Source organism: Ahaetulla prasina, chromosome 8 (genome assembly GCF_028640845.1).
Source record: "Ahaetulla prasina isolate Xishuangbanna chromosome 8, ASM2864084v1, whole genome shotgun sequence".
Classification (NCBI taxonomy): domain Eukaryota; kingdom Metazoa; phylum Chordata; class Lepidosauria; order Squamata; family Colubridae; genus Ahaetulla; species Ahaetulla prasina.
This window is the reverse complement of record NC_080546.1, coordinates 46,019,220-46,046,217: the sequence shown is the minus strand read 5'-3', so window position 1 is coordinate 46,046,217 and position 26,998 is coordinate 46,019,220. Positions and strand designations below refer to the sequence as shown.

The window sequence follows — 26,998 nt, the reverse complement described above, 5'->3', positions numbered from 1 at the left end:
TGATGCCCCTATATAATTTAATTACTTCAACCAATTGTATCCATGTGTCTCACTTAATTTAAAAAAAAAATCAACTGAATTCTATTACTAGAGTAACATCTAAATTTTTTCTTTATTGGAGTCTCCCAGATAAATGGAGTTAGTCTTACTATATCAAAGCTACAGAAATGTAGATGATCACAAGATGGGAACAGCATTCAGGAGTGATCAGTTATTTTAAAAAAAACTTGTGATGAAATGATGGAATATTTGCATTGTAGTAAACTAAGGGATGCAGTGGCTTAGTGGTTAAGATGCTGAGCTTGTTGATCGAAAGGTAGGCAGTTCAGCGGTTCGAATCCCTAGTGCCGCGTAACGGGGTGAGCTCCCATTACTTGTCCCAGCTTCTGCCAACCTAGCAGTTCGAAAGCACGTAAAAAATGCAAGTAGAAAAATAGGGACCACCTTTGGTGGGAAGGTAACAGCGTTTAGTGCACCTTTGGTATTTAGTCATGCTGGCCACATGACCACGGAGACATCTTCGGACAGCGCTGGCTCTTCGGCTTTGAAACAGAGATGAGCACCACTCCCTAGAGTCGGGAACGACTAGCACATATGTGCGAGGGAAACCTTTACCTTTAAATTACAGGGTTATATAAAGAGAAATGGAGTTAAGAAAAGAAGAGAGAGGTTGAAGAGGAAGTCCATAAAAACAAGGAAAGCCTACCTTTCTAAACAATATATTATCACTTATAAATAAGCATAGACCTTTATTGATGTATCTGTAACAGAAACAACTTTTCATATCATTCATGAGATGTGATTGTTAATAAATGTTACAACTGATTAAAAACAATAGGTTCTCTAAATAAGTACGTTAGAATTTAATACTCCTTCTCCTGCCAGCCACCTAAAATGCTATGCTGTAAAGGGAAGAACTAAATAAGAGAAAAAAAAATTACAAAACGGAAGCAGTAAGATTTTAAATTGTATCTGTTTCTCTACATTTACATTAGAAGAAATTATTCCATCTCTGGCCAAATAAAAGCTGGGCTTGCCACAATTTCTACCATAAAAAAGAAGAAAAAGACAGTTACTTTGAAAAGAACTATCAGAGTTCTCCACAATTCACATTATATAGAAGTGAAGAAGGTCTCAGGCTTGACATTCTTTGACCTTTAGAATTCCTCTGTAAATTCTTACTCAAGAAACCTTATTAAATGAATGAAAAAATAACTATGCTAATTAAAAAAAATACTTTAAATAAGAACAAATTTAGCGTTCTTTTTCTGGTGCTACTGAGTTGAGGGTATATAACTCCTAACACATACGTCATTCAGATTTTGAAATAAAAAACAAGTTGCTCTCCTGATTTAATGTTATAAAGCATTTAATTCACTCAGCAGTGACAGATGTGGCATACAGAAAATAGAGGGCCGTGGTAGCACAGTACTGCATTCTAACCAGTACTGAACTACTGCCAGTAGTTCTGTCCTGACCAGCTGAAGGTTGACTCAGCCGTAAATGCTTCCAAGGTCGGTAAAATGAGCCCCCAGTTTGTTGGGGGCAATATGCTGACTCTGTAAACTGTTCAGAGAAAGCTATAAAGCACTGTGAAGTAGTATATAAGTTTAAGTGCTATTGCCAGTGCTATTGCTATTGCTTTTTTGTAAAAGGGCTTGAAGAACTCTGCTCTAATCCCATTCTTTCTTCTCGGATGTTTTGCTTTGTTTTTCTTCAAGATAGCTTGACATAAGTACAATCAAATCAAGAATAATATGGCCACACATAGTATAAGACAAATCAATATAAAATACAATTAGCTGATAAAGTTAAGAGCCTACACCAAGATTAGCAAAGGAAAGATTTTCTATTAAGTTCCTAAATGAATGAAACTATCAGTTTCATGTTGGTTCTATTTAGCACTTTAGTTTCGATTGAATTACTTTGGAATATACACTATCTAAGTGGGCGTGGTAGCTCAGTGGCTAAGATGCTGAGCTTGTCGATCAAAAGGTCAGCAGTTCAGCAATTCGAATCCCTACTGCCGCGTAACAGGGTGAGCTCCCGTTACTTGTCCCAGCTTCTGCCAACCTAGCAGTTCGAAAGCATGTAAAAATGCAAGTAGAAAAAATAGGGACCACCTTTGGTGGAAAAGTAACAGCGTTCCATGCGCCTTTGGCGTTTAGTCATGCCAGTTACATGACCACAGAGACATCTTCGGACAGCTCTTCGGCTTTAAAACAGAGATAAGCACCGTCCCCTAGAGTCGGAAACAACTAGCACATATGTGCGAGGGGAACCTTTACCTTTACATTTATACACTATCTATTGATAACCCAAAAGCTCTCTGTCCAGAATCTGCTGCAGCAGAAAGTTCCAGCATTCTGAAATGAGATACAGCTGCTTTACAGAAATACTGATGATTGCTATGTGAGCATGCGTTCCTTTGTTTTCTTCACATTCAAAGTGCTAGAGGGCCCTATTCTATCTCTCACTTGGGGGGAAGGATAATAATAATAATAATAATAATAATAATAATAACAACAACAACAACAACAACAACAACAACAACAACAACAACAACAACAGAGTTGGAAGGGACCTTGGAGGCCTTCTAGTCCAACCCCCTGCCCAGGCAGGAAAACCTACACCATCTCAGACAGATGGTTATCCAACATTTTCTTAAAAATTTCCAGTGTTGGAGCATTCACAACTTCTGCAGGCAAGTCGTTCCACTTATTAATTGTTCTACTGTCAGGAAATTTCTCCTTAGTTCTAGGTTGCTTCTCTCCTTGATTAGTTTCCACCCATTGCTTCTTGTTCTACCCTCAGGTGCTTTGGAGAATAGTTTGACTCCCTCTTCTTTGTGGCAACCCCTGAGATATTGGTACACTGCTATCATGTCTCCCCTAGTCCTTCTTTTTATTAAACTAGACATACCTAGTTCCTGCAACCGTTCTTCATATGTTTTAGTCTCCAGTCCCCTGATCATTTTTGTTGCTCTTCTCTGCACTCTTTCTAGAGTCTCAGCATCTTTTTTACATCGCGGCGACCAAAACTGAATGCAGTATTCCAAGTGTGGCCTTTCCAAGGCACTAAAACTTCACGTGATCTTGATTCTATCCCTCTGTTTATGCAGCCCAGAACTGTGTTGGCTTTTTTAGCAGCTGCTGCACACTGCTGGCTCATATCCAAATGGTTGTCCACTAGGACTCCAAGATCCCTCTCACAGGTACTACTATTGAGCAAGGTACCACATATACAGTACCTGTGCATTTTTTTTTGTTTTTTTTGCCTAAATGTAGAACCTTACTTTTTTCATCTTGTTAGCTTGTTAAATCTTCTGCAGTGGTATTCTTCTGGAATATTTGACAATGTTTTAGACGTTTATCAAATTTCCCATTTATGTGTCCATTCCTCCTCCTTTTCCTCTTCCTTCTCTGTCAATAGACTTTGACCTTGGGCTTTATATATCTATAGACTGAAATACCAAAAAGTGACAAGGCTTCAAGCTGACATGTTTTGTTTTAAGTATTTTTTTTTTTTGCATATTCCTTTTTTTTTTAGTACTTTCTTTCTCTAGGAGATCTTAAAATGCAAAAGTTCAGGTTTTGTGTCAAACATCTTTCTGAGGAAGGTGGCATTAAAACCATTTTACTATATGATTTACATGCAGTATATTTGTTACATCAGTTACTTACTATGAACCTAGACATAACTATACTGTAAACATGAAACAATTGCCTAATGGAGCTTCTCAGAAACATTTTAATACTTTGGGAATAGGGCCACTTGAAAAGACAAACACAATGGTGGAGGGAAGGCAAACAGCAATATCCTTGCCAAATGAATTGTTTCTTTCTTTCCTCCCACTGACTTAGCCCATTAGCTCTAAATATAAAGGTTTAGGCAATCATTTTAACAAGGTCTGCAAGTTGTTCCAAATGCTCTGATTTATTAATTCCACATCTGTTTGAAACGTGACACTATCTCTCATGACCCCCAATGTCACTAAACCATGCTGTCATCCTTTGGACACTGCAGGAGCTATTTGGACTCAAGCATTTAATTAATCCAATTGACATTTTTATGTTGTTTGGTTTTTGCACTTCAAGAAAAATGTTTAGAAAGGTTTGGAAACAATGGAGTGCTGACAGCCTAATTCTGAGACCTTCCCCATTCTTTTATTCTTTGTCGATAGATAACAGCCTTGTTTTAAACAACTGATTTAGGCTGTTTTTAGCTATTAAAGAATATGGTTTGGATCACAAGCTATTTTTCTGTTTATTAAAGGAAGGACACTCATGCCATTCCAAACTCCACTTTTTGTCTCTCTGAATCAATCTTATACAATTGGAAATAGCTTTTCCATTTCCCAGAAGCAAACTTCCATAGGCTTGAAGAAAAGCAAGGAAATCCTATCCCACTGATTTTATTTTACTCAGAGAAGGGAAGTTTGTACCTACACCAATATAGTTGTGCACTTAGGAGACAGTGCTGGTAGCTAATTATAAAGTAAGACGTGTTTTACATTATGAAACAGAAAGCTTCAACTATCAAAGTAGGTGGTTTTAGTTAAATTTAAGTTCTTTTGTCTGAGCAAAAAACCTTAATTTTAATTGATATATGTCTTGCATTTCAAGATTGATATCTGATATTCTTGTATACTTTCCAGAATTGTAAGATTTGGGCAATTCAGAAATTATATTCTAGAGTTAATTAATTAATCATACTGTGGGTGTGTTGAAAAGTAAAGCCTTTCTCTTTCGTGAATTCAAATTTCCCGGCTGGGAACCTTTTTCAGTGTTTGTGTGTATTTATATATTTGTTGAGTCATAATTATTTTTATTTTTAATCAACTTTGTTCCTTTTTTTAAAAAAAAAGTATGAAATATAAAAAGGGAAAATTTGATGGGGAAGGCATCAAAAAAAAAAAGGGGGGGGGAAACATATGCATAAAAATATGGTATACATGTTGTAGTACTTATGCACTATGTTTAAAGGGCCCAGAAAATAGCCATATTTGAAGCATTTTAATGAATTAGCATGATAAGACCAAGAGACTCCATAGGACCGTTTCACCTTTGACAATAAACAGAGCTCTTTCGTTCTCCATGAATACAATTGCTACAGTTCTGTGACAATACATTCAAGCCATTGATGCTACAAATACTGCTTCCACATGGCATTTATCCTTCAGATTAGTACAATGTTAATCAGCGATGAATATATTGATGGCTATTTGTACCCAAAATATTCCTTTTAAGCAAAAGTTTGTTTTTAATTTTGACAAATTACGCTACAATAGATCACAATTAGAGATATTTTCAAAATAGCCATCACACCCTTAAGTTATAGTTAGGTAAAATAAGATAGCTGTCCTAGATAAAAATATGGAGAAAGACGATATCAGATTCCAAGGTATTGTCAGCATACAGAAGTGTACCCTGTATAAAGGACATATATATCCATGCTACTTTCTTCTCAGAGGGGATAGAAGATTCTGTCACTAGTGAAGAAAGAGTAATCCATCATTCTGATTGACTTGTGGAATTAGGAGCAAGGATTTAGTTCTTCACCTCATCACTTGGGCAAATTTTTATAGCTAGAGCTTATATAGTTTATAAAGCTTACAGTAAAAAGCTTTTTCCAAGTTAAAATATGTAATATTTCAATTGTTTCAAGCATATTGGATAAAAAGATAGGATTGTTTTAAATGGTTGATTTAATTTTATTTTAGTTTTAACAACTTTTAAAGTTAAGTCTCACCTGTTAAACATTTCTGCATCTTAGAATATGACTTTACAACCAGACTGTGGATTTGAATATTTGTCCACACTTTGAAAAATGTATAAGTACATAGACATTAATTTCAATAGATTATCTTTCCAAGTCAACATTTCGTATAATAAATTTAACTTCATTTCCAATATTAAAGCCAAGATGGACCAAGCCTTCTAATCTTCTAAAATTAAAATGTGTTTGGTTGTTTCATTCTCTCTGAGATGACCTACGTTATAATTTTGATATATAATTAACAATGGAGACAAGTTAAATATACTTTCCATAGGGGACAGTTAAACCTGGTCTGATATTGCTTCATTTCATTCCGCCCAATGAATATTATTGCTGAAAGAAAAGAGCTACATAATAAAAATCCTCAAATGTCCTAAATCAGATTAAGGCAAAAAGAAAATCTTTGGTACTCTAGCACTACAAAAAGCCAACAATGCCAACTGGAGTTTGCAAAATTCACCTTATTTGCAAAATCAAGATAATTTTATTAGGCATGAGGTCATGAGAGGTGAGACTGACAAGAAGCCATCTGGATTGCACATTCAATGCTTCCTGCCAGATGATCAATGCAGCAGTTCACAAAAGAAGTTGTAAGAGGGTTTTTCTAAGCAGAGATAGTGTGATCGATGACAACAGTGACTGGCAATCACAACAGGCAGCATGATTAAAGGAAAAGCAAATAGCAATATAAACTATGAAGATACATTCAAAGAGATTAGAAAAGTCAATTAAACTAATGGAGCTTCTGTGACAATCATGAAGAAAATTTGCTAAAGAACATATGGTATATTTTTTAAGAGAGAGAGAGAGAAGAAAAATAACAAATGAACAAGTTTATCCTCTTCAATTTAGATAACAGCTATTTTCATAGTTAATTTTAAAAAAGCATAAAACTGTAATGTAAACAAATTATAATCTACTACTGTACTCTGTGTTGTGTGCATTTTAATTCCACTATTGCTTAGCCCAGCTATCTAATAATTTCTTACATTGTTTATTATAGAAATAGCAAGAGTACAGATGATATAGAATACAAAAAATGAGATATAACATTTGCTATTATAAAACAGGTCAGTGGAATAACATTCAGGTAAGGAATTTGTGTCCATTATGTAAATAGTTATTATAAAATGATCAGTGGAAAATATAATAATATTCAATTAAGATAATATTTACAAGACCAATATAAATAATTTAAATCAATTCCAGCTAACTAATGTGTCTTAAATGAATTTTTGGCTTAGAACCACAGGTTTAGAAAGTGCAGGTATTAGATCTCAAGAATTTGCAGAGTATTGGTGTTTAGAAGCATTAAAAACAGGCATCAAGTGTGCGATGTAACATTGAAACCTGGGAGTACAGCAATAAACAATATAATAAAATCAACTGTAAGGCAAACATGGTCCAGTGCAAGACTCACTATTTATTATGGTATAAATCATACTGCTTTGTTGAGAAAGATTTTAAAGAAATAAAGAGCAACAAAACTTGATGGAGCTAGGAATACACTTGGGACCCCAATCAAATGCATATTTATTTAAAAATCAAATATTTATCTTCATGCTACCTGTTTAGATAATGAGCCAAAGTTGTATTTTGGGATATAAACTAAAACAGTGTATGGTTACTCAAAAGTATTAACAAAAGCATATTTCTATGTTGGTGCCCTTGTATATTTGAAGGAAAGAAATCAGTTTCATACATAAAGCATTAGAATATTCGATTCATATGACGTGTGAATTCTTTTTTATAGTTCTTCCCAATCATCAACCTATTAGGTATTGTTATTCATTGATCTAAAGAAGATATTGGTTATAAAGCAAGATTTTTTTTTGACAGTATGAATCTCTCCCATCACTAGTAGCAAACTTAACAGGAGGCTGACAGTTTCCTGAAACTTTACAGATACTTTTGAAGATTTAACAGTCATGGAGTGATAAATTAGACAATGATAAATAACCTGAATAGGTTAGGAATGCAGAAGTCATAAAGTGCTCTAGTTTGTTATAACGACAGCATTTTTATAGATGACATATATTTCTCAAAAAAATGGAGGAAATATTACCTTTGGATTTTTACTAAAGTAATAAGATCAGAAAAATCCATTTTACAGTATATAATATTGTATTGTGACTAACTGAACTCAGTAATTCAACATTTTAATATCTACTGATTTTACAGTTTTATAATAGATTAGCTTTAAACTATGTAGAACATATGACAATTAAAAAAGTTTGGTTCAGATTAAGATTAATTTAACTAGTTCAGAAAGATTAACTTTTGCTTATTTTAGTTTTATTTGTTGAAGTTCATTAGTTTTCTGACAATATGACTGTGTTATGTATAATTATTAGATTAGATCATCTTCTTTTAATGCCTTGTGGGCTGCAGTCTGGGCAACTGAATGGAGCTAGCACAGCATTTTAATGGCTGGATGCCCTTCCTGTTGCCAATGTGGAGTTTTTTTCAGCAGTGCCCAGAGAGAGAAATATCTGCCTCTACCTAGTATCAAACTTACAGCCTCCTGATTGTGAGGCGAGAGCTCCACCTCTAGGCCACCGCACCACTCCAATTATTAGATTAGATCATTCCACCTTTATAAATAAACCAAGGCAGCAAATATACATAATACTTCCCCTCCTATTTTCCTGTCATGTGGGTTGGGCTGAAAGAGTGACTGCCCCAGGTCACCCAGCATTATTTAATGCCTAAGCCGGGACTACAACTCACAATCTTCTGGTTTCTAAACCAGCACCTTAACCACCACCAAACTGAATGAGTGAATGAATGAATGAATGAATGAATGAATGAATGAATGAATGAATGAATGAATGAATATATTCTTTTGTATATCCTGTGAAACATCTTTTTCTAATTCATTCTTTTGGCCTCTTAGTTGTAAACCCACTTTTGATACCATCTCTAGCTTGTCAGATAAAATTTGTTCTACTCTCCAACTATTTCATCTAGCATTTCTTCAATAACATTTTTTGGGCATGGTCATTGGGCATTGAAGCATTGGGCAATGCCAATTTTTTTTTTTTTGTTTACATTTATACCCCGCCCTTCTCCGAAGACTCAGGGCGGCTTACAGTGTATAAGGCAATAGTCTCATCCTATTTGTATATTTTTACAAAGTCAACTTATTGCCCCCCCAACAATCTGGGTCCTCATTTTACCTACCTTATAAAGGATGGAAGGCTGAGTCAACCTTGGGCCGGGCTTGAACCTGCAGTAATTGCAGGCTTTGTGTTCTTAATAACAGGCTTTACTAGCCTGAGCTATCCGGCCCCCTTCAATTTTGGGCATTGAAGCAGACATCGTATATAGTTGATATTGTAGCTAATATTTTCAGATGCTTAAACAATAGAAGCCATTACTCAGAATTTCTTTTTAGTAGAGATATTGCAGGAGATGCTAGCCAATCATTTGGAATGCTTTAATTTTGAGTCTTGCTCTAAGCATGAGATTGAATTCAATGGCTCATTCTAAATATATGATTTTATAATTCTTTGAGTTCATGAAACTTCAAAGAGAGGAGTGCTAACAAAGTAATGAAGCACTAAGCCAGTTTTCGACTGATTGGAGAAGAATTGCTTTTACTTGAAATAGAAGATTAGTTTACTTACAATGAGCCATGGTGACACAGTGGTTAAAGTGCTATTGATATTGCTATGTTAACATAGCAATCTATTTTAAATGGAGAGTAGCAAAATAAAGGCTCACATTTTTGGTGCGCAGCGAACCAGTGATAAAACTATGTGAAACCCACCCCTATGTGAGGCCGGCCAGGAAATATCAAAGGACCAGCCCGTGGTGCCTCTACTGGCCAAAATGGGCCATGCAGAGGCCTCATGAGGCCCCCACATGGCCCGTTTTCAGCCCCCCAGCCTCCTGCAGCACTCTGTTGGCCAAAAACAAGCTGTGTGGAGGCCCTGCAAGGCCCCTGCTGGCCTGTTTTCAGCCTCCCTGGCCTACAGCAGCATTCTGCCAGCCAAACAGCCCGTTTTTGGCTGGTAGAATGCTGCTGGAGGCCAGGAAAACCTAAAATAGAGCAGAGGGGATGCATGTGCCCCCCCTCTGGCTGGCAGAATGCTGCTGGAGGTGTCCGTCCCATCTGCCCCAGCTCCCCGCCCCCCTGTCCCCACCAGCCCGCGGAGAACTACAATGCTGATTCAATAATGAATGAAAATCTTAAATATTTTGTATTTTTATACCTTTACAAAAAAAAATCCCTAGAATTAGTAACTGAAACATCTAAGATACGGAAAAAAATCTTTTTTTCTATCTAGTATAATTTCCTAAACTGGCAAATGATTGTTAAAATAATTGTTGCCGTGTATCCAATACAGGTGGTCTTTCACTTACGACCGCAGTTAAATTTAAAATTTCTGTTCCTAAGTGAGACATTTGTTATGAACTTGCTTGACACAATTGTTAATTGAATCACTGCAGTTGTTAAGTTACTAACACAGTTAATAAGTAAATCCGGCTTCCACATTTACTTTGCTCATCAAAAGGTTGCAAAAGAAGATCACATGACCCTGGGACACTGCAAGTGTCATAAATATGAGTCAGTTGCCAAGCATCTGAATTTTGATCACATGACCATGGGATCCTGCAATGGTCGTAAGTATGGAAAACGGTCATAAGTTACTTTTTTCAGTGCTGTTGTAACTTTGAACAGTCACTGAACAAATTGTTGTAAGTTGAGGACTATCTGAAGAATCTTGGTTTTGAGATCACTTTCAGTTCTACTATCAAAGGCAGAAATTTCTTATTTTGTATACGTATGTGTATGTGTGTTTATACTTCAGTATTTAGTGTTAATATTTAAGTTACTAGGATACAAATATCCCCTACAAGAATTCTAAAAGAAAAGGTGAACTAAAATTATTTGAGTTCAGTTTAGTGACTTCATGAATGCCATTTACTCAGCAGGCATACAGAAACAGTCTGCCACTGTCTTTTTCTAGCATAGTGTCTGAGTTTCCAGTCTGGCCAATTGCCCTGAGATTCATAGTGTTTTCCATCTGACCCTGCTTGATTTCTAAGTCCAAAAAATGGTGTTTGGGGAAAAGGGTGCTGTGTAGTGAAATAATTTTATCTTAAACATAGGGAAAACATATTTGTGCATGAAAGACAGATATGAAAGACATGCATCGATAACACAAAAGTACAAACCTCAAGTATAGTCTGATACAAAATAAGGGATTGTCTCAGTTCACACTAGAAAAAGGATACTAATGATTGAGCATGCGGTACCTGTGTGACTTCGAATATGCACTCTCAGAGTTCCATTACTTGCAAACTTCTGCCCACAGTATGGGCAAATCTTCTCTTTTTCACCTGTGTGAGTCTATAAAGGAGAAATATAAATATTTAATTTGTTTACAAAAGGAAGCAAAATTAATTCTTCATTTTTAAATTTTATTCTTCCAAGTTTTTTTAATTGTTCATCTATGTCACATGGTACACTATTATATTAAAATTTGCTTTTAAAAGCTTTAAAAATGTAATAGGTTTCACCTTGCAACAACAATATAAAAATTCCTAAACCAATTTGACTTTTTTTGAAAAATAAACCGTGTTATCTAGTTGGCCAATCAAACAAGGCTTTTATTGCACATTTTGGTTCATAAAAATTAAATTAATGCTTACTGGGATGTTAAAATGTTTGTAGCATTTAAACATGACCCTTTACTTTAACAACTACTTCCTTGACATTTTTTTTCAACTTTTGAAACACTCTTTATTACTATATGATAACCATAGATTCTATAAACTAGCAGCACTATTTGGCACTTCTAATAGCACTTCTATTTGGGTGTATTCTTAAATCAATTTCAATTGTAATACATATTTGTTGTAATATATTTCACATGGTTTATATTATCTCTTTCTTGTATCCTTTTCAAACACATAATAACAAAATTAAAAAGGTGTATTTGAAAAATAAGTTAGAACCAAGCATAAGCAAAACACAAAGAAGGATCGATTCATAGTTCCATTTGAAGCAGTCTATAACTGAACTAGGTATTAAATCCCATTCTGATCAAGTGCATTTAGTGACTTTTAATCAAAAAACAACATTCAAAACAGCCTTTGCCAGATCTCTAGTGAACCTGCTGCAACTCCATAACGAACGTCCGGTGGATGCTGACACACATATACATACATTATTTCCACATGACTGGGCCATATAAAAAGGGAAATGTGCCAACTCACATGGTCAGCAAAAGGAGTTGGTGTGTGACCATTTGGTAACATGCAAACCAAGCTGTTTGATAAAATAATAAAGGTTGCAAAAAGGTCCAAATACCTCCAGTAACTGGAGTTAAATCAGATTCAGCAAAGGAATTTGATTTGCGAAGTGGTAGAGTCAATGAAGGAGACGGAAAGAGATATGGATGTTACAAACTTAGAGTTGACTGAAAAGATTATGATACCTTCCCGAAGTTCAGGCTTGCATTCCTTTACAACCACAGAAACCTGACTGAATGATAAGTAATGAATTGGTTTTCCCTAAGATGATTGACAGAGGTTGAAGAATGGATTTATCATCCTCAACTCAAAAACAACTTAAGTGGACCTTTTGGGGAAGACAGATGAACTTTGGAGAATGGATCTATTTTATTTAATCAGACAACAATTGATAACACATGGTATTAAGAAACACTTCTGGATATTTGATCCAGGATGAATCAAGAGTTAATTCTTGGGATGATTCGGGATAGATAACTTTCTACAAGTTGACTATAATAATAGTTTTTTAACAGAGGGCTTTGATACTCTTCTCTTGTCTTTTTGTTTGTTTGTTTGTTGTTCTACATGTTAACTATTTTGCCATTAATATAATAGATAGATGACAGGTTAATAATTTGTAAACAGAATTAGAAGTTTGAAATTTTTTCAGGCCTGTTTTGCAAGGGGTGAGAAATTAATATTTTGTAATATATATATACCAGTACTCAGCTAGGGAGGATAATATGTGTTATGTGTTTGTGTCTTTTTTTAATGCATTTTTAAAAGTTTTGTTTTGTTTCTAGTTTGTTTGTTTCTATGAATTTTTTCTTGCAGGATCCAATTTGAGTTGGTCACTGGGACCAGAGGTTTTGTCTTCTGAGCTTTTAGACTCGTGCTGGAGCCCATCTTCAGGGAACTTCTCTCTAGCAAAGTGTGTGCTGTTCGTGCATGGTATTTGTAGTGCCTATTGTATGTGGATGTGCAAGTAGGCATATAAGGACAAATTATGTATTGTAAAGATTGCTTGGATACAATAGAATAGAATAGAATAGAATAGAATTCTTTATTGGCCAAGTGTAAACACACAAGGAATTTGTCTTGGTGCATATGCTCTCAGTGTATGTAAAAGAAAAAATACATTCGTCAAGAATCATAAGGTACAACACTTAATGATAGTCATAGCAAAACAGTCAATATAAATCTTAAAAATACCAGCAGCAAGTTTACAGTCATACAGTCATAAGTGAGAGGAGATGGGTGATAGGAAAGATGAGAAGTTTAATAGTAATGCAGACTTAGTAACTAGTTTGACAGTGTTAAGGGAATTATTTGTTTAGCAGAGTGATGGCCTTCGGGAAAAACTGTTCTTGTGTCTAGTTGTTCTGGTGTGCAGTGCTCTATAGAGTTGTTTTGAGGGTAGGAGTTGAAACAGTTTATGTCCAGGATGCGAGAGGTAAATATTTTCACAGCCCTCTTTTTGACTTGTGCAGCATATAGGTTCTCAATGGAAGGCAGATTGGTAGTAATTGTTTTTTCTGCAGTTCTAATTATCCTCTGAAGTCTGTCTTTCTTGTTGGGTTGCAGAACCAAACCAGACAGTTATAGAGGTGCAGATGACAGACTCAATAATTCCTCTGTAGAACTGGATCAGCAGCTCTTTGGGCAGTTTTAGCTGTCTGAGTTGGTGCAGAAAGAACATTCTTTGTTGTGCTTTTTGATGACGTTTTTGATGTTGGGTGTCCATTTTAAGTTGTTACATATGGTAGAACCTAGAAATCTGAAGGTCTCTACTGTTGATACTGTGTTGTCTAGTATTGTAAGAGTTAGTAGTATGGGGGTGTTTCTCCTAAAGTCCACCACCATTTCTACAGCTTTGAGTGTGTTCAGTTCCAGATTGTTCTGGTTGCACCATAAGGCTAATTGTTCAACCTCCCGTCTGTATGCAGATTCATCATTGTCTCGAATGAGACCGATCACTGTTGTGTCAACTGCAAACTTGAGTAGTTTAACAGATGGATCATTTGAGATACAGTCATTGGTATATAGAGAGAAGAGAAATGGAGAGACAACAGCCTTGTGGGGCTTTTGTGCTAATTGTACAGGTATCTGATGTGATTCTGCTTAGCTTCACCTGCTGCTTCCTGTCTGTTAGGAAGCTTATGATCCATTTACAAGTGTGTTCAGGTACAGCTAGTTGGTTTAGCTTAGTTAGAAGAATATCTAACTAAGATATTAACTAAGAAGAAGAATATCTGAAATGATGGATGTTGAACTAAAGTCTACAAAGAGGACCCTAGCATAGGTCTTTGGAAATTCAAGATGTCATAGGATGTAGTGCAGAACCATATTAACAGCATCATCTGTTGATCTATTTGCTCGGTATGCAAATTGCAGGGGGTCTCTCAGCAGATCCGTGATGGTTTTCAAGTGGGAGATACTTCCAATGTAATCTACTGAACCCCCTGCATGGATTGCCCCTGTGACTCTGTAGGATAGACCAGGAGGAAGCTAACCCATCAGATTGCAAGAACACAAGCAAGCGATCAGGCAAGGAGACCCGAACTCACCATGACTGAACAAGGACACACGTTCAATTTTGTAGCTACTAAGATTGTTGAATGAGCAAGCACAGGGAAATGATTGAAGCCTAGGAGTCAACAGTGACCACCAGCCCATCAAGTACTTAAAAGGGGAAGGCTGAGCAGCACTAGCAAATGACAGCCAAGGATTTAAAAGCCAGCCATCAACACACCCCAATCAACATCTAAAAAGCCACATACAACAGGCACTATAAAAACCACACACAGAATAGTCCAAAGCACACATTCTGCTAAAGAGAAGTTCCCTGAAGATGGGTTCCAGCATGAGTATGAAAGCCTTTAATCAGACAAAACGTCTGGTCCCGATGACCGAACCAGATTGGATCCTGAAACATTATCCTGGGACACGTATATTCGCCTTCATTTGTAATTTTTTTTCTTTTTCAAAGTTTTGTATTTTAACTTTTTGTGAATAAAAAAAATTATTAGGAAAAAAAAAGATGGTGTGTGGCCAACATTCATGAGCTTCTGAAAAATATTTCCAATTTTATGCAAAACCTTTTAGGGATGAAGCTTCTACTTCATGGGGAAAGAGAACATCAAATAACAAAGCTTTTCAATTTTTTACCACCTTTAACTAGTAGTCAGTTAAAGTGAAATGTATGTTATAGAAATGTTACGTTATCTTTTTATTCATTTGAATGAGTATACTCTTTATAGTTCTCCCTAATTCTTTTTTATTTATAATTATTGGTTGAAAGAAAAAGTGAAAGTATTGTCTTCTTTTGTACATTAATATACATTTGTACATTAAATGTGAATTATTTAAAATAAACTTTGTGCAATAAACCTATTGTCATGTTTTTTTATTACTTTTATGAAGTTATTTTTTCATTATACTTACTTTTTTATGGCTCTTTAAAACAGATGGGGTTACAAAGGCTTTGTCACACAGATCACATTTATATTTCTTATGGCCATCATGAACAACTTGTATGTGAACATTCAAAGTATCCTTCCGTTTGAATGTAGCATCACAGTGGTCACACTTAAATGTTCTTTCACCTAAGACAAAAAATATAAGTTAATATTATCTATTGAATATTATAAATAAATCAATAAATTCTGCTCCCTTTTCTTTGGCTGAAAGAAGCCAACCTCTTATTACTTAGTTAAATAGAAGTTTGAATGCATTTATTGAAATATATTTTTTCCCAATCTCACTAGACCACATAGTAATGGTAAACCTAAAGACAGAAGAGCTGGTGATTATTATGCAACAAGGGTTCTTGTCTTCCATTCCAGCTACAGTACTGCTAAAAATTATTACTGCAGACTTCTTGCTCTACGAACCAATGTGACTGCTTTGTGTTGTTGAGGGAATATTTTTTTATTGCCGCAAGCTGATTTTTGAACTTGAGCTTATGCATTTGCTTATGACTGTAATTATGACTATAATTCCAGGCTCAGTTACAATTGTAAGTTAAGGACTATCTGTCCTTAACTTATAATATCTTAGAACTAGAGAAACAGCTACCAAGTAACTATCAATAGAACTTTACTGCATGTAATGAATTTTATAGTAGAGAAATATAATCAGATATTTGCCAATAAAAAGTTATACTTTATATGTAAAATCAAAATTGAATGCGATGATAAAATATTTTACCATATTATGCAGTATTTTCATCATAAACATTTTCTTTGCAACAAATTTTCCATTTTTATATGTGCATCACCATTCATTATATGAATCCCAATTGTTTACAAACCTATGCGAGCAACTGCCAATAATTTATAGTAAAGAAAAACCACAATTCATTTCTTGAAAAGTTCTACATAATTGGTCAAAACAGGTATTTTTTTTACCTCGACAACTTATTTTCAAGTCAACAACCTACCAACATGTTTATTAAGAGAAATTATAAAGGAACAAACCTCATCATTCTAGGTTAAACAGCAATCCAAAGAGCTTAATATTCAGGTTAGATAATTTTGAGCACTAAAAAATCATTAATAATTTCTGAAATTCACCCTATTTTATTTATTTAATTAGATTTATGACACCCATCTCACTGTTGACTGACTGGGAAGGTTATAGTATCATTAAAAAAGCAATATAAAACAATCAGAACATTAAACATTAAAAATCATGAATATTAGCCTCCTGAAAGTAATTATATCTATTGTCTACATTAGATTCATCTATTAAAGACCATTTTTCTACTTAACCAATAGATGCAGTGAATCCTTAACTTACAGACTAAATGAAGATTTCATATTAATTGAATTCTACTATTTATATTTTATTTAGCATGGCCATAGGTGAAATTCTGTGTGGATGTGTGTATATGACGTCAGTATACATTTTATATAAAATTCTAATATAATAAAGGTGTTTTGTTAGACCAGAAAGTTAAAAATGTATTATTCTCGCAAGTCCAAGACTTTGATGATCTGTGAACGTCTTTATTATCTATATTCCTACTCACTATTATGAATCAGAAGATGTCTTTGTAGAGAAAACGGCGTTCGGAATAGAGCTTTGCACTCCTCACACTGAAATGGTCTTTCTTCAGAATGTGTCTGTAGATAAAGAACATATATAACTATGGCTAAGTTTGCTGACTGCATTCCAAACAGATAGTGTTTTATTTTATCAAAACAAAACAAAAAGTTGGATTCCACATGCTTAAAAAATGAAAAGTTAATAATTTGAGTAGATAAATCTAATAAATGAATGTAAGTAAATTATACATCGGAGTCCGTAAAAAGGACACAAACTTCACCATAGGTTTTGTTTGGTGTTTCATAAGATGCCAAATCTCAAAGGTCTTCTAAATATTATAGATATTCACATAAAACAATCCTTTACTAATGTTTAGTTAATAGTTTAACCAGCCTTCTAAAACGTTGAATAATTTAGGATGAATTTCTTATCTAACAAATTAAATGTTATTTGGCACTAAAATTGGAACGTTTGGAGGAATGGATTCCCATGTGCTACCTCTAAAGTGTATGATAAATGCGTATGACACAAAATATTATTTTTCTTATTTTTTTTAAACATTCCATGTTTTAATAGAATACTTCAACATTAAAGGATTTGAAAGTTAAGGAAACCATGTTATCACAAGGCTATGTGCAGTTAGTATATACTGACTTTACTTATATTGAAAAGCAATGTTAAAGATGAAAATATAAATAAACAAATAAGAAGAAAAATTGTGAGATGCTATTAAATAGAAGTGAGAAAAGAACATATTTTTGAAGGTTCTGCCTATGACCTCAGCTTGCACCTGTAAAGTCTGCCTTTGCATTTTCAAGATAGCTTTCTATTATCTTTAAATGATTATCTGAAGTTCCCAAGCTAAATACAGTGCACGACTTTGGGGCAAAAGCTTTTCCCTAAATTTGATTCATTCTTACAGCTGTATCTATGCACAGGCCTTATTTATGTCTAACTAAAATGAAGAAAAATAAGTCCCACTGGACTGGTCCAAATTTTTTTTTTAAGTTTAATAATATCAAGCCGCTAAAGCTTAATTACATTGAAATATCAGTAGACAATAGCAATAACACTAAGACTTATATACTGCTCCATAATGCTGTGCACCACTCATTGAGCAGTTTACAAATTCAACATATTGCCCCCAACAATCGACCTTAGAATGTTGGAAGGCTGAGTCAACCTTAAGCCAATCAGGATTGAACTCCTGGATGTGGGCTGAGTTAGTTTGAAATAATGCATTCTAACCACCGCAGCACCACAGCTCTTCCTCCTCAAGTTTATGGACTCATAAGAAGAAATTCTCTTTATGAAAGGATTTTTATCTACTATTACAGAAATATTTCCCATTTTTCTACTGGATTCTTCAAGCCTAGGTAGCAGATCTCAGAGACAAGCTGACTAAATGGAAAACTGGGCAAATATGGTCTCTATTATTAGTGAATTAGTTTATAGGAAATACCCCTTCCAAAAAAAAAATCTTTAAAACTTGATTATGCAATAATGCTTACCAGCTCAGCTGAAGCTTAAGAGAGATGGAATTAAAAAAACCTCTCAAGAGACATATTTTTGTAACATAAAGACTGACAATGTCATGTCTTGAATCTCAGTCAGTCATATTCCTACAAGTATTGAGAAGATTGCAAATCTCCAAATCTGACTGCAGGCTTTAGGAGTCCTAATGCATTACAACTATGTACAGAAAGAGCAACACTTGAACAGCATCAAGAAATGAATCATAACTGCTCTTTTCATACTTAAGTAAAAGTTTAACGTTGCTTTTGGTGTCCCAAAATTGGAATTCTTAATGAATAGACTGAAAGGTCTTTTGAAAGGCAGTTCTGGCAGATCATTTCACACCTCACATCTATCTGCCTATGGATTATATAACAAATATCTTCCTATTGTCAATTAAGATTCATCCAGATTAGTTTCAGGAACACAGACTGTAAATATACACTAACAAATGTTTATATTTGAGTGAATCTAGAAGCCTTCCTCAGACCATTCCTCACTGTGGAAGACCAGGCTACTGAGAAAATTGTAGGCCCTGGTGCTGCCTTTCTGCCCTATTTGAGACTTCGCCCCCTGTGTTAACACAACAAAATTTCTTATAAAAGATGCAACCTTGAAACACACAGGGGAGAAGATGTATGGATTTTAAAAGCTCTGCAACAACAGCAAGAGACAAAAAGCTGCCAAATAAAAGGAGTTTTTTCTTCACAGAGACTGAGAATGAGGATAAAAAAGAAGAGGCACAACGAAGAAAAGCCAAGTGTAACATTGGGAGGGTGCCAGTGAATATTATGAACACCTATCAGGTCCTTGTCCAATCCTGCAACTTTTAAATTCCAGTGCTTCTTTTTTACACTCCAGTATCAATATTATTTCCAAAAACATTCGTGAATTCTTCGTAGGCTAATAGGATATTTTAGAGAATAAAAAAAATGGGTACAATCCAGGGCTCTGTAAATCACAAGCACCAGAAAAAGATCCACCAATAGCAGTAAGATAGGGGTTGATTTGGTTATTATAAGAGGACTGGCAGTATAGCAGGAAAACACTCTATTTGTCTTTGGATAAGATATATAAATTTCAATAATAAGCAAATAAAAGATTTTGTCACTGGCTTCATCCTTCTTTATAATCATTTTGAGAATGAACACCCTACCTCCAATAATTAATGTGCCATTAAAATGTCAGCTGTGCTCCTTATCTAAAACAGATTGAGGGCCCTGTTTTAGAAGAAGACAAGACCCGGTCACCTGCCCTCAACTGCAAATGATACTCTCTGTTCAGGCTGAAAAAACTCTAGGCAAGATACACAGGGATACACTTTCTCAAATTTCTTTGTTACTGTATTTTTCTTCTATATCCACAATTCCACTTCCGTAGTCACAACGTCTTATCAGAAAACTCTTTCTTTCTTCTCTTATTTTCCAATAAGCATGTATGATAATGATTCTGAGCATTATATTTATGGGGAGTGCTCAGACCAAAAGATATTGTTTTAGTTTTTTAAAGGTTCCATGTTTCTCCAGAAGGAAAAAAAAAGCGGACAGGACAGGTCTTTTGCTCATTTTTTTAAAAGAAAGCATGTCATTCTTAATTTACAGCCCGTCAGGAATCAGCCCTAATCCTGATAGTCCATCTGCAATGAAAGGATCATAATTTCTGAGAAGAATCATGAGATTTATAGTTTTCTCAGCCTTCTGGATTGAATCAGGAGACCAACAAAAACAGGTACCCCATTCTTCTCAGCTGAGTTTGGGAAGTGACTTGGAAAGTTCTCATGCAGAAAGTGCATTGTGCTCTGTTTCCAAGTTGTCCCCTTAATTATACAGGCAAACATTATGTCAACAGTGATGTTAGACTTTTTCTGGAAGCAGTTTGTAAAAAAGCTTGGGATGCTTTTATGCAAAGTCTGCATCAGTAATAGGGTTGCTGCTAAGAAAAGCCAAATAATGTCTCGGTAGAAAGAGACTGAGCTACCTTCTCACCTCAACTGATGTATCCTCCAGAACAGGGCTGAGACATTTGGATGAGACTTTGCTGTGGGGAAGCTTGCACTGCTGCTGATTGTGCTGTACCTGTTCTGTGGATAAATATAAGGGTTCAGTCTCTAGGGCTGTACATCTGGCACATGCATGAGTGAAAAAATTCCCCCCATTTAATAAAACACTTAGGATTTCACTTAGGTGAGTAGCTATCCTCAGTTTGGAACTCCTTAAAGAACTTCTGGATTTTTTTATATATATATATATATATGCTTATTTAGTATAATGCTAAGTATGCTAAGTACAGAACATTCATTCAGTTGATTAAGAATCTCCGATTTGACTCTTAGGTCAAGAAATGATTGAAATAGTAACACAAGCGTTACCTAAGAGGTAGTTTGGTGAAATATGTGCAAGAAAGCATAGATTTCAAAATGGAATATATAGTCTCGGATATCTTTTTTGCATACAAAATTGTTATTTTAGCATTATCAACCTTCAAACAAACCAGCTTCAGTTTATTCTGTTTATGTATGTATTTATTTATTCTGCTTAGTTGCCATTATTCCCTTTGCTTTACCATTTAACAGATTTTGCTGGCCTAGTTAGTTCTAAACTACTGATCTAAGCACTGTAAAAATAACAGAAGGAATTACCAGAGGCAATTTAGATTTAACAACCTTTATATTGCAAGCCACTAAAAAAAATGGAATAATGTTTAAAAAGATGCTCATTCTATGTATTTGCCAAAATACATATAGCTCTTTCACAGCAGAAAGAAGAGCTACATACAACCTTGATAATTATTATTCCCAGCAAAGCTGAGTTATTATGTAAGTTTCAAATCAATAAAATAACAGCTAAATTTCTTGCTAATAATGTTGGGGTCTGCATTTCTATGTTGGGGCTAGATTCAAAAGTCTGTGGGACAACCATTCTCTGTCTTTCTAAGTAATATTCTGTGTTGTTTTTTTAAACTTTCCTAATACTCCCTTGTCTTTGTTTCACTGCATATTTCTGCACCAATGTAGCAGACCAGGACATATACAGTATATCACAATTCCTTGCACAGGACATATTACAACAGACCAATTTAGGTATAAGATGTGCAAGAAAATTACTTTGAGACGGTTTCAAAATTTACATCATCTAGAGAACTACATTTAGTGACCCCTAAGCAAGCAGCCTTTTCTGCAGGTTATGGAATCATCTCTCCTCCAAAAGTGAGGTCAGTCTCATCACTCTTGAACTTTTGAACATCCTTCAAGACTTGGTTATGTCAGCCTGGGGATTCAGGGGCTGATTGAACTCAAGAGGTGGGTCGATTATTATTTACATCCCTTTGTCCATTATTTTCATTTATTGGTTTGGTTCTACTTTTATAATTTTAGAAGTTCTTAACAGCAAAAGCAAGAGCACTTAGACTTATATACCACTTCACAGTGCTTTACAGCCCTCTCTAAGTGGTTTACAGAGTCAGGATATTGTCCCCAACAATCTGGGTCCTCATTTTATCCACCATGGAAGGATGAAAAGCTGAGTCAAACTTGACCTTGGTGAGAATTGAATAGCCGAACTGCAGTCAGCAGAAGTAGCCTGCAGTACTGCATTCTAACCACTGCACCACCACCAAGAATAATTATATAATGGCTTTAAGTAATTATTGTTTTATTTGTTTATTGTATTGTTGTATGCCACCCAGAATCACATTCCATGAACCGGACATCTATATATAGGTAAAGGTAAAGGTTTCCCTCACACATACGTGCTAGTCGTTGCCGACTCTGGGGGGCGGTGCTCATTTCCGTTTCAAAGCCGAAGAGCCAGTGCTGTCTGAAGACGTCTCCGTGGTCATGTGGCTGACATGACTCAACGCCAAAGGCGCACGGAACGCTGTTACCTTCCCACCAAAGGTGGTCCCTATTTTTTCTACTTGCATTTTTATGTGCTTTCGAAACTGCTAGGTTGGCAGAAGCTGGGACAATTAATGGGAGCTCACCCTGTTACACAGCAACACTAGGGATTCGAACCGCCGAGTGCCGACCTTTCAATCAACAAGCTCAACGTCCTAGCTCCGGAGCCACCGCGTCCCCCACATCTATATATATTTATTTAAATAAATAAACAAACATTTTTCCAGACTTCTAAATGGTTCTTATTTTCTCAGCTTGCCAGCCTTTCAAGCTTAATAAGGATCAAACATATTGTAGTATTTAGAAACTCATTTTAGTCTAGATTCAGATCTGGGTTTCAGACCACTAAAACAGCCTTGATTCCTCAGACAAAGAATTTTTGTTTGAAAAATGAAATAGAACATAACTCTACCAGTCCCCTACTAGTTTCTAGGTTCCCTCATTTAACGTTGAATGTTAAATATTTTGAGTTAAACAATTTATGAGTTAATTTTTTAAAAAACAGAATTATGCTGAGGTATTGAAAAAGTAAGCAGAGAATGCTCCATAGCCTTATCTAGTAACAAAGTGTTTTCCTTATTATCTAACATGATATACACCTCAATTCACAGCTAGACTTTTCACACCGGAAATAAACTGAGTTTACTTGTCAAAGCTTTCACTACAAGAATAGGCAATCTAAGGCATCTGGAACACATGTAGTTCAAGCTCTTTTTGTGTGTGTGGCCTCTCTTTGTGTTAACTAAGTGCAGCGACATGATTATTACAAATCAGTGGTGCTGTTTCCCACTGTTTTGAGGCAGGAGTCACACTAAATGTAGCATTAACCCCAAAATAGTATTAATGCACAAAACAAGACAGAGGTGGAAAGGAATTTCATACCTCCATTGCCCAAAAAAACTGGGAACCCTCTCCTAAACATTCCTATGTGCTACAGTCTATCCATTTTTCATCACCAAAGCAGTTTTCATTACTCATGACAAAACGGAAAAACAAATGTTAAGACTGCCTATCCTTGCCTGAATTGAAACTTAAACAAATTCATTTCAACCTGGTGATGCCTGAAGTAGAAAGTTGAATAGAAGGTTCCACTGCTAAAACACTTCTTCAGCTCTGCTTGTAAATTCCATCACTTGGAACATCTAAGTTGGGTGCCTTAGTTAGCATCTGCAACTGGCTTTCCTTTTGAATTTTCCTAGAGTATTGGGGTAGACTGCTTCAGGCCCATAATCCACATATTCACTAAGATTGTGTTCATTTGACTACAAAGCATGCAGGACCCACTGCTTCCAAGGCCTGACATAGCCATTCCTTGCATCTCAGAAGGACATTTTCCTGTCATCTGCCAAATATGTTGTATAGGTTGATCTGTCTAGGAAAGAAGAGATTTATTATGCTGTTTATGATAACCTACTTTTCCCATTAATCCTATAACTGTGCTGAGTTAGATAGTAACTGTCTTGTTCATATGAAATAAAAACTATCTATGACACAGTTTAAAGTTTAAATACCTAATCATGTTCTATAGTTTGTTGAATACTCCATTAGTCCTCATGGGATGTATAAATCAAATCTGTCATGTATTTTGGACAATCATCTAAGCATGTGAAAACCAAACTGGCTTTTATAATAAGATGAAGAAATGGACCTCTCTGATTATTTGAGCTACTAAATTGCTTATAAAGATATCTAGATGCATTCGTTCCTGGTGGATACAATTATATATTGGTATCTCCATCCACCCAAACTATCATATACATGCAATATTTTCCTGAATTTCCACATTTCTACTATCATTTCTCTCCTGAATTTATAGCACATACAGAGTCCCTTGCTTACTTTCTGAAGAAGGGATCCCATTCAAGTGAGATTTCAATGCTAAGCATGTATTTATATGTTTATATGTTTTATATGTTTCATTAAACCTTTTCCTTTACCTATTCCGCCACCTAGATTCCACATGTGCATCATATCGCTAACACCCATGCCTGTTGTCAACTGTTTCATTGCACTTTCCAATCCAGAGATCTTCCATTTTATCAATAAGCTCCAAATAGCATGTGGAGTTTGTGATTGTTTAAGAAGCTAAATGCAAGATTATTGAATCAACTCAAAGGATATCAGTCCTGTCACCTTTGGCCTGCAGATTCAATCTATAATGAAGATGCATATGATTTTTTCCCATTTCCTACTTTTCTCTTACACGCCTGCCTCCTTTTTATATCTGAGATATAAATGGAAAGCTGTCCATCTATAGCCTATTACATATAATAATGTTACAAACATCAATCTTAGGTTATCAGAATTTCAAGAGAGCGGATTTATCAGAGCTGACAATTCAAACATGAAAATACATTTCCACAAACTATTGCAAATCTCTTAAGATGATCTGTAAACGTTTTCAACAGCAATGTTTACATTCAATTCTCTTCCTATTCTGAGTCATTTGAATTGACATTTTTATCTATGTCCTCAATTTAAGATGTATGAGTTGATTTTCTTGAAAATAAAAATGACTGTTTAGAGTATATTTCAGTTGCTTTCCCTATGAACAAATCACTTTTAAGTTCATTTTAAAAAAAGGTTTTATATATTCAAGTTAGATTGTGATATGCGTGTAAACTAGTTGTCTTTCACCCAACTCGTGTATCTTGTTTGTCTTAGAAAGAACAGTTACAATTGCTTCACCGTGCAAGAAGTATTTTGGTTATTATTACTTTCATATGATTTATGGATGAAAACACAAAAGATGGTGCAAAGATTCAGTGCCAAATTCCCAGATGACATATAACATGAGCCAAACTGTGAAAAGTATGTTGAAGTTTTGGTGTATCTGTTTCATCAAAGTGTGGCGGCATGGGGGGGGGGAGGGAAAGAGCAAAGGATCCCAAATGCTAAGTAGGAATTTCTCTCTCTCTCTCTCTCTTTCAACAATCTTACCATTCTGAAGAAGCAGCAGCAGTCAAGGGTGCAGCCATGCCACTGAAACTGTGCCCCGGGGTCAAGAGTAATGACAGGCATTATCTAAATTAGGGTAGGCAGATTGTCACTTAAATCACACAGTCGGGGGTCTCAATGTAGACTAAAAAGTGAAGTTCCTCTATATTTTTAGGGCAAAGTTCCTTCTTTTAACTGGAACAGAGTACAAATTGTAATGTTTCTCCCAGTAGCCATAATGATATAAAATGACTACAGTTTTACTAGAGTTTTCCAGTTTATTTTTTTTAAAAAAAGAGAGAATAGAATTTTGTAGGGGAAGAAAACCCAACTGAATTAGCTTGGGTCAATTAAAGAAACACCAAACAATAACCAGGAACCTGCTAGTTCTATAAGTTAATGTACTTAATATTAATATTTTGCAAGATTTAAAGCTCATGTTTCTAAGCATGCCAAAGCGTATTGATCCATCAGTGATAATGAGCAACAGCTGCAAATCTAAGCAGAGCTGTAAACAACAACAGCAGAATGTTTTGGGTTTTTTTTCATTTTTACCTTCTTATGATTCTTGTAAACATTTCTGTGGGCAAATCCCTTTCCACAAAGCTTGCATTTATAGGGTTTATCTTCACTGTGTATTATTTTGTGTGCAGTCACTTGATCAAGTCGTTTGAAGGACTTATTGCAAACCTCGCAGGTGTAGGGGCGTTTTTCTGTAGAAAATGAGTGGGGGGCACATTTAAGCTCTTGTTTATATTGGGCTAGAAGATGAAAGGCAGAAACATTCATCTCCTCAGAGATTTCTGCAATGAAGTCAACCCAATTAAGATTAAACCAATTAGAAAGACATCTTATGCCCTTTACGTTATACAGTTAAGTCGCTTCCCAAAATATAAGCCATGGCGCATCTTGAGAAATTGGCACGTTCTTTGCAACAATCACAGCAAAAACTGAACTCTGATTAATTAGCTTAAATCAAAAGAGAATGACTTCAAAGAGGCAAAGCTTGTTGCCAGACTAACAACGAGAAAGAGGGCATGACAATTTAAACATTTTAAAACTTAATTAGTAATACACATAGCATATTCATTTCTATTAAAATTCAGTCGATATGTTTAAGTTTTCAGCTTTCAGATGTTAGCTGAACTCTTACTGCTATACCATTCTAATCTGTAAGCTCAATAAACATCTAGAAGTCTCTGAAATTCATTTTGCTTCTTTGTTTAAACCGATGCACCTGGAACGTGCTGTGAGATGAGGACAGCAGATAACAATAAAACTATTTTGCAACGCTGGAAATTGTTTTAAACGAATTGGGGGTAAAGGAAACAGAACTTAATTGAATTTCTACTGCCTATGCAAAATATGGTTTGATTTAAGGATAACAGAAGCATTAACACTGTTCTGTGTCCTGTGTTAGTCCACAAAAATAGCTATCATTAAAGATTCATCTTTGCATCACTTGCATGCAATGATATTAGTAAGGTAACAATCAAATGGTTAAATGGTTTGTTGTTTAATAAAATTTTAAGAAAAGTGATCATGTTGGCAAAAGCGTCCAAGCTATAGGTGGGATAG

General features: G+C 35.3%; 1 protein-coding gene across 4 annotated transcripts in view; it reads right to left on the bottom strand.

Moving 5' to 3' along the window:
• The window catches only part of PRDM5 (PR/SET domain 5), a 90,713-nt gene that overhangs the window by 23,207 nt on the left and 40,508 nt on the right, over positions 1 to 26,998 (bottom strand). For 2 of the 4 annotated variants that reach the window (XM_058192908.1, XM_058192911.1), the window contains 4 exons: positions 25,976 to 26,133; positions 17,057 to 17,150; positions 15,469 to 15,629; positions 11,044 to 11,137 (listed from right to left, as the gene is read on the bottom strand). In XM_058192908.1, the coding sequence (XP_058048891.1) occupies positions 11,044 to 11,137; positions 15,469 to 15,629; positions 17,057 to 17,150; positions 25,976 to 26,133 (507 nt within the window). Of the gene's footprint in view, positions 1 to 3,295; positions 3,464 to 11,043; positions 11,138 to 15,468; positions 15,630 to 17,056; positions 17,151 to 20,573; positions 20,669 to 25,975; positions 26,134 to 26,998 lie in introns of all 4 variants that reach the window. The other 2 variants (XR_009156291.1, XM_058192910.1) reach the window with 2 other exon arrangements.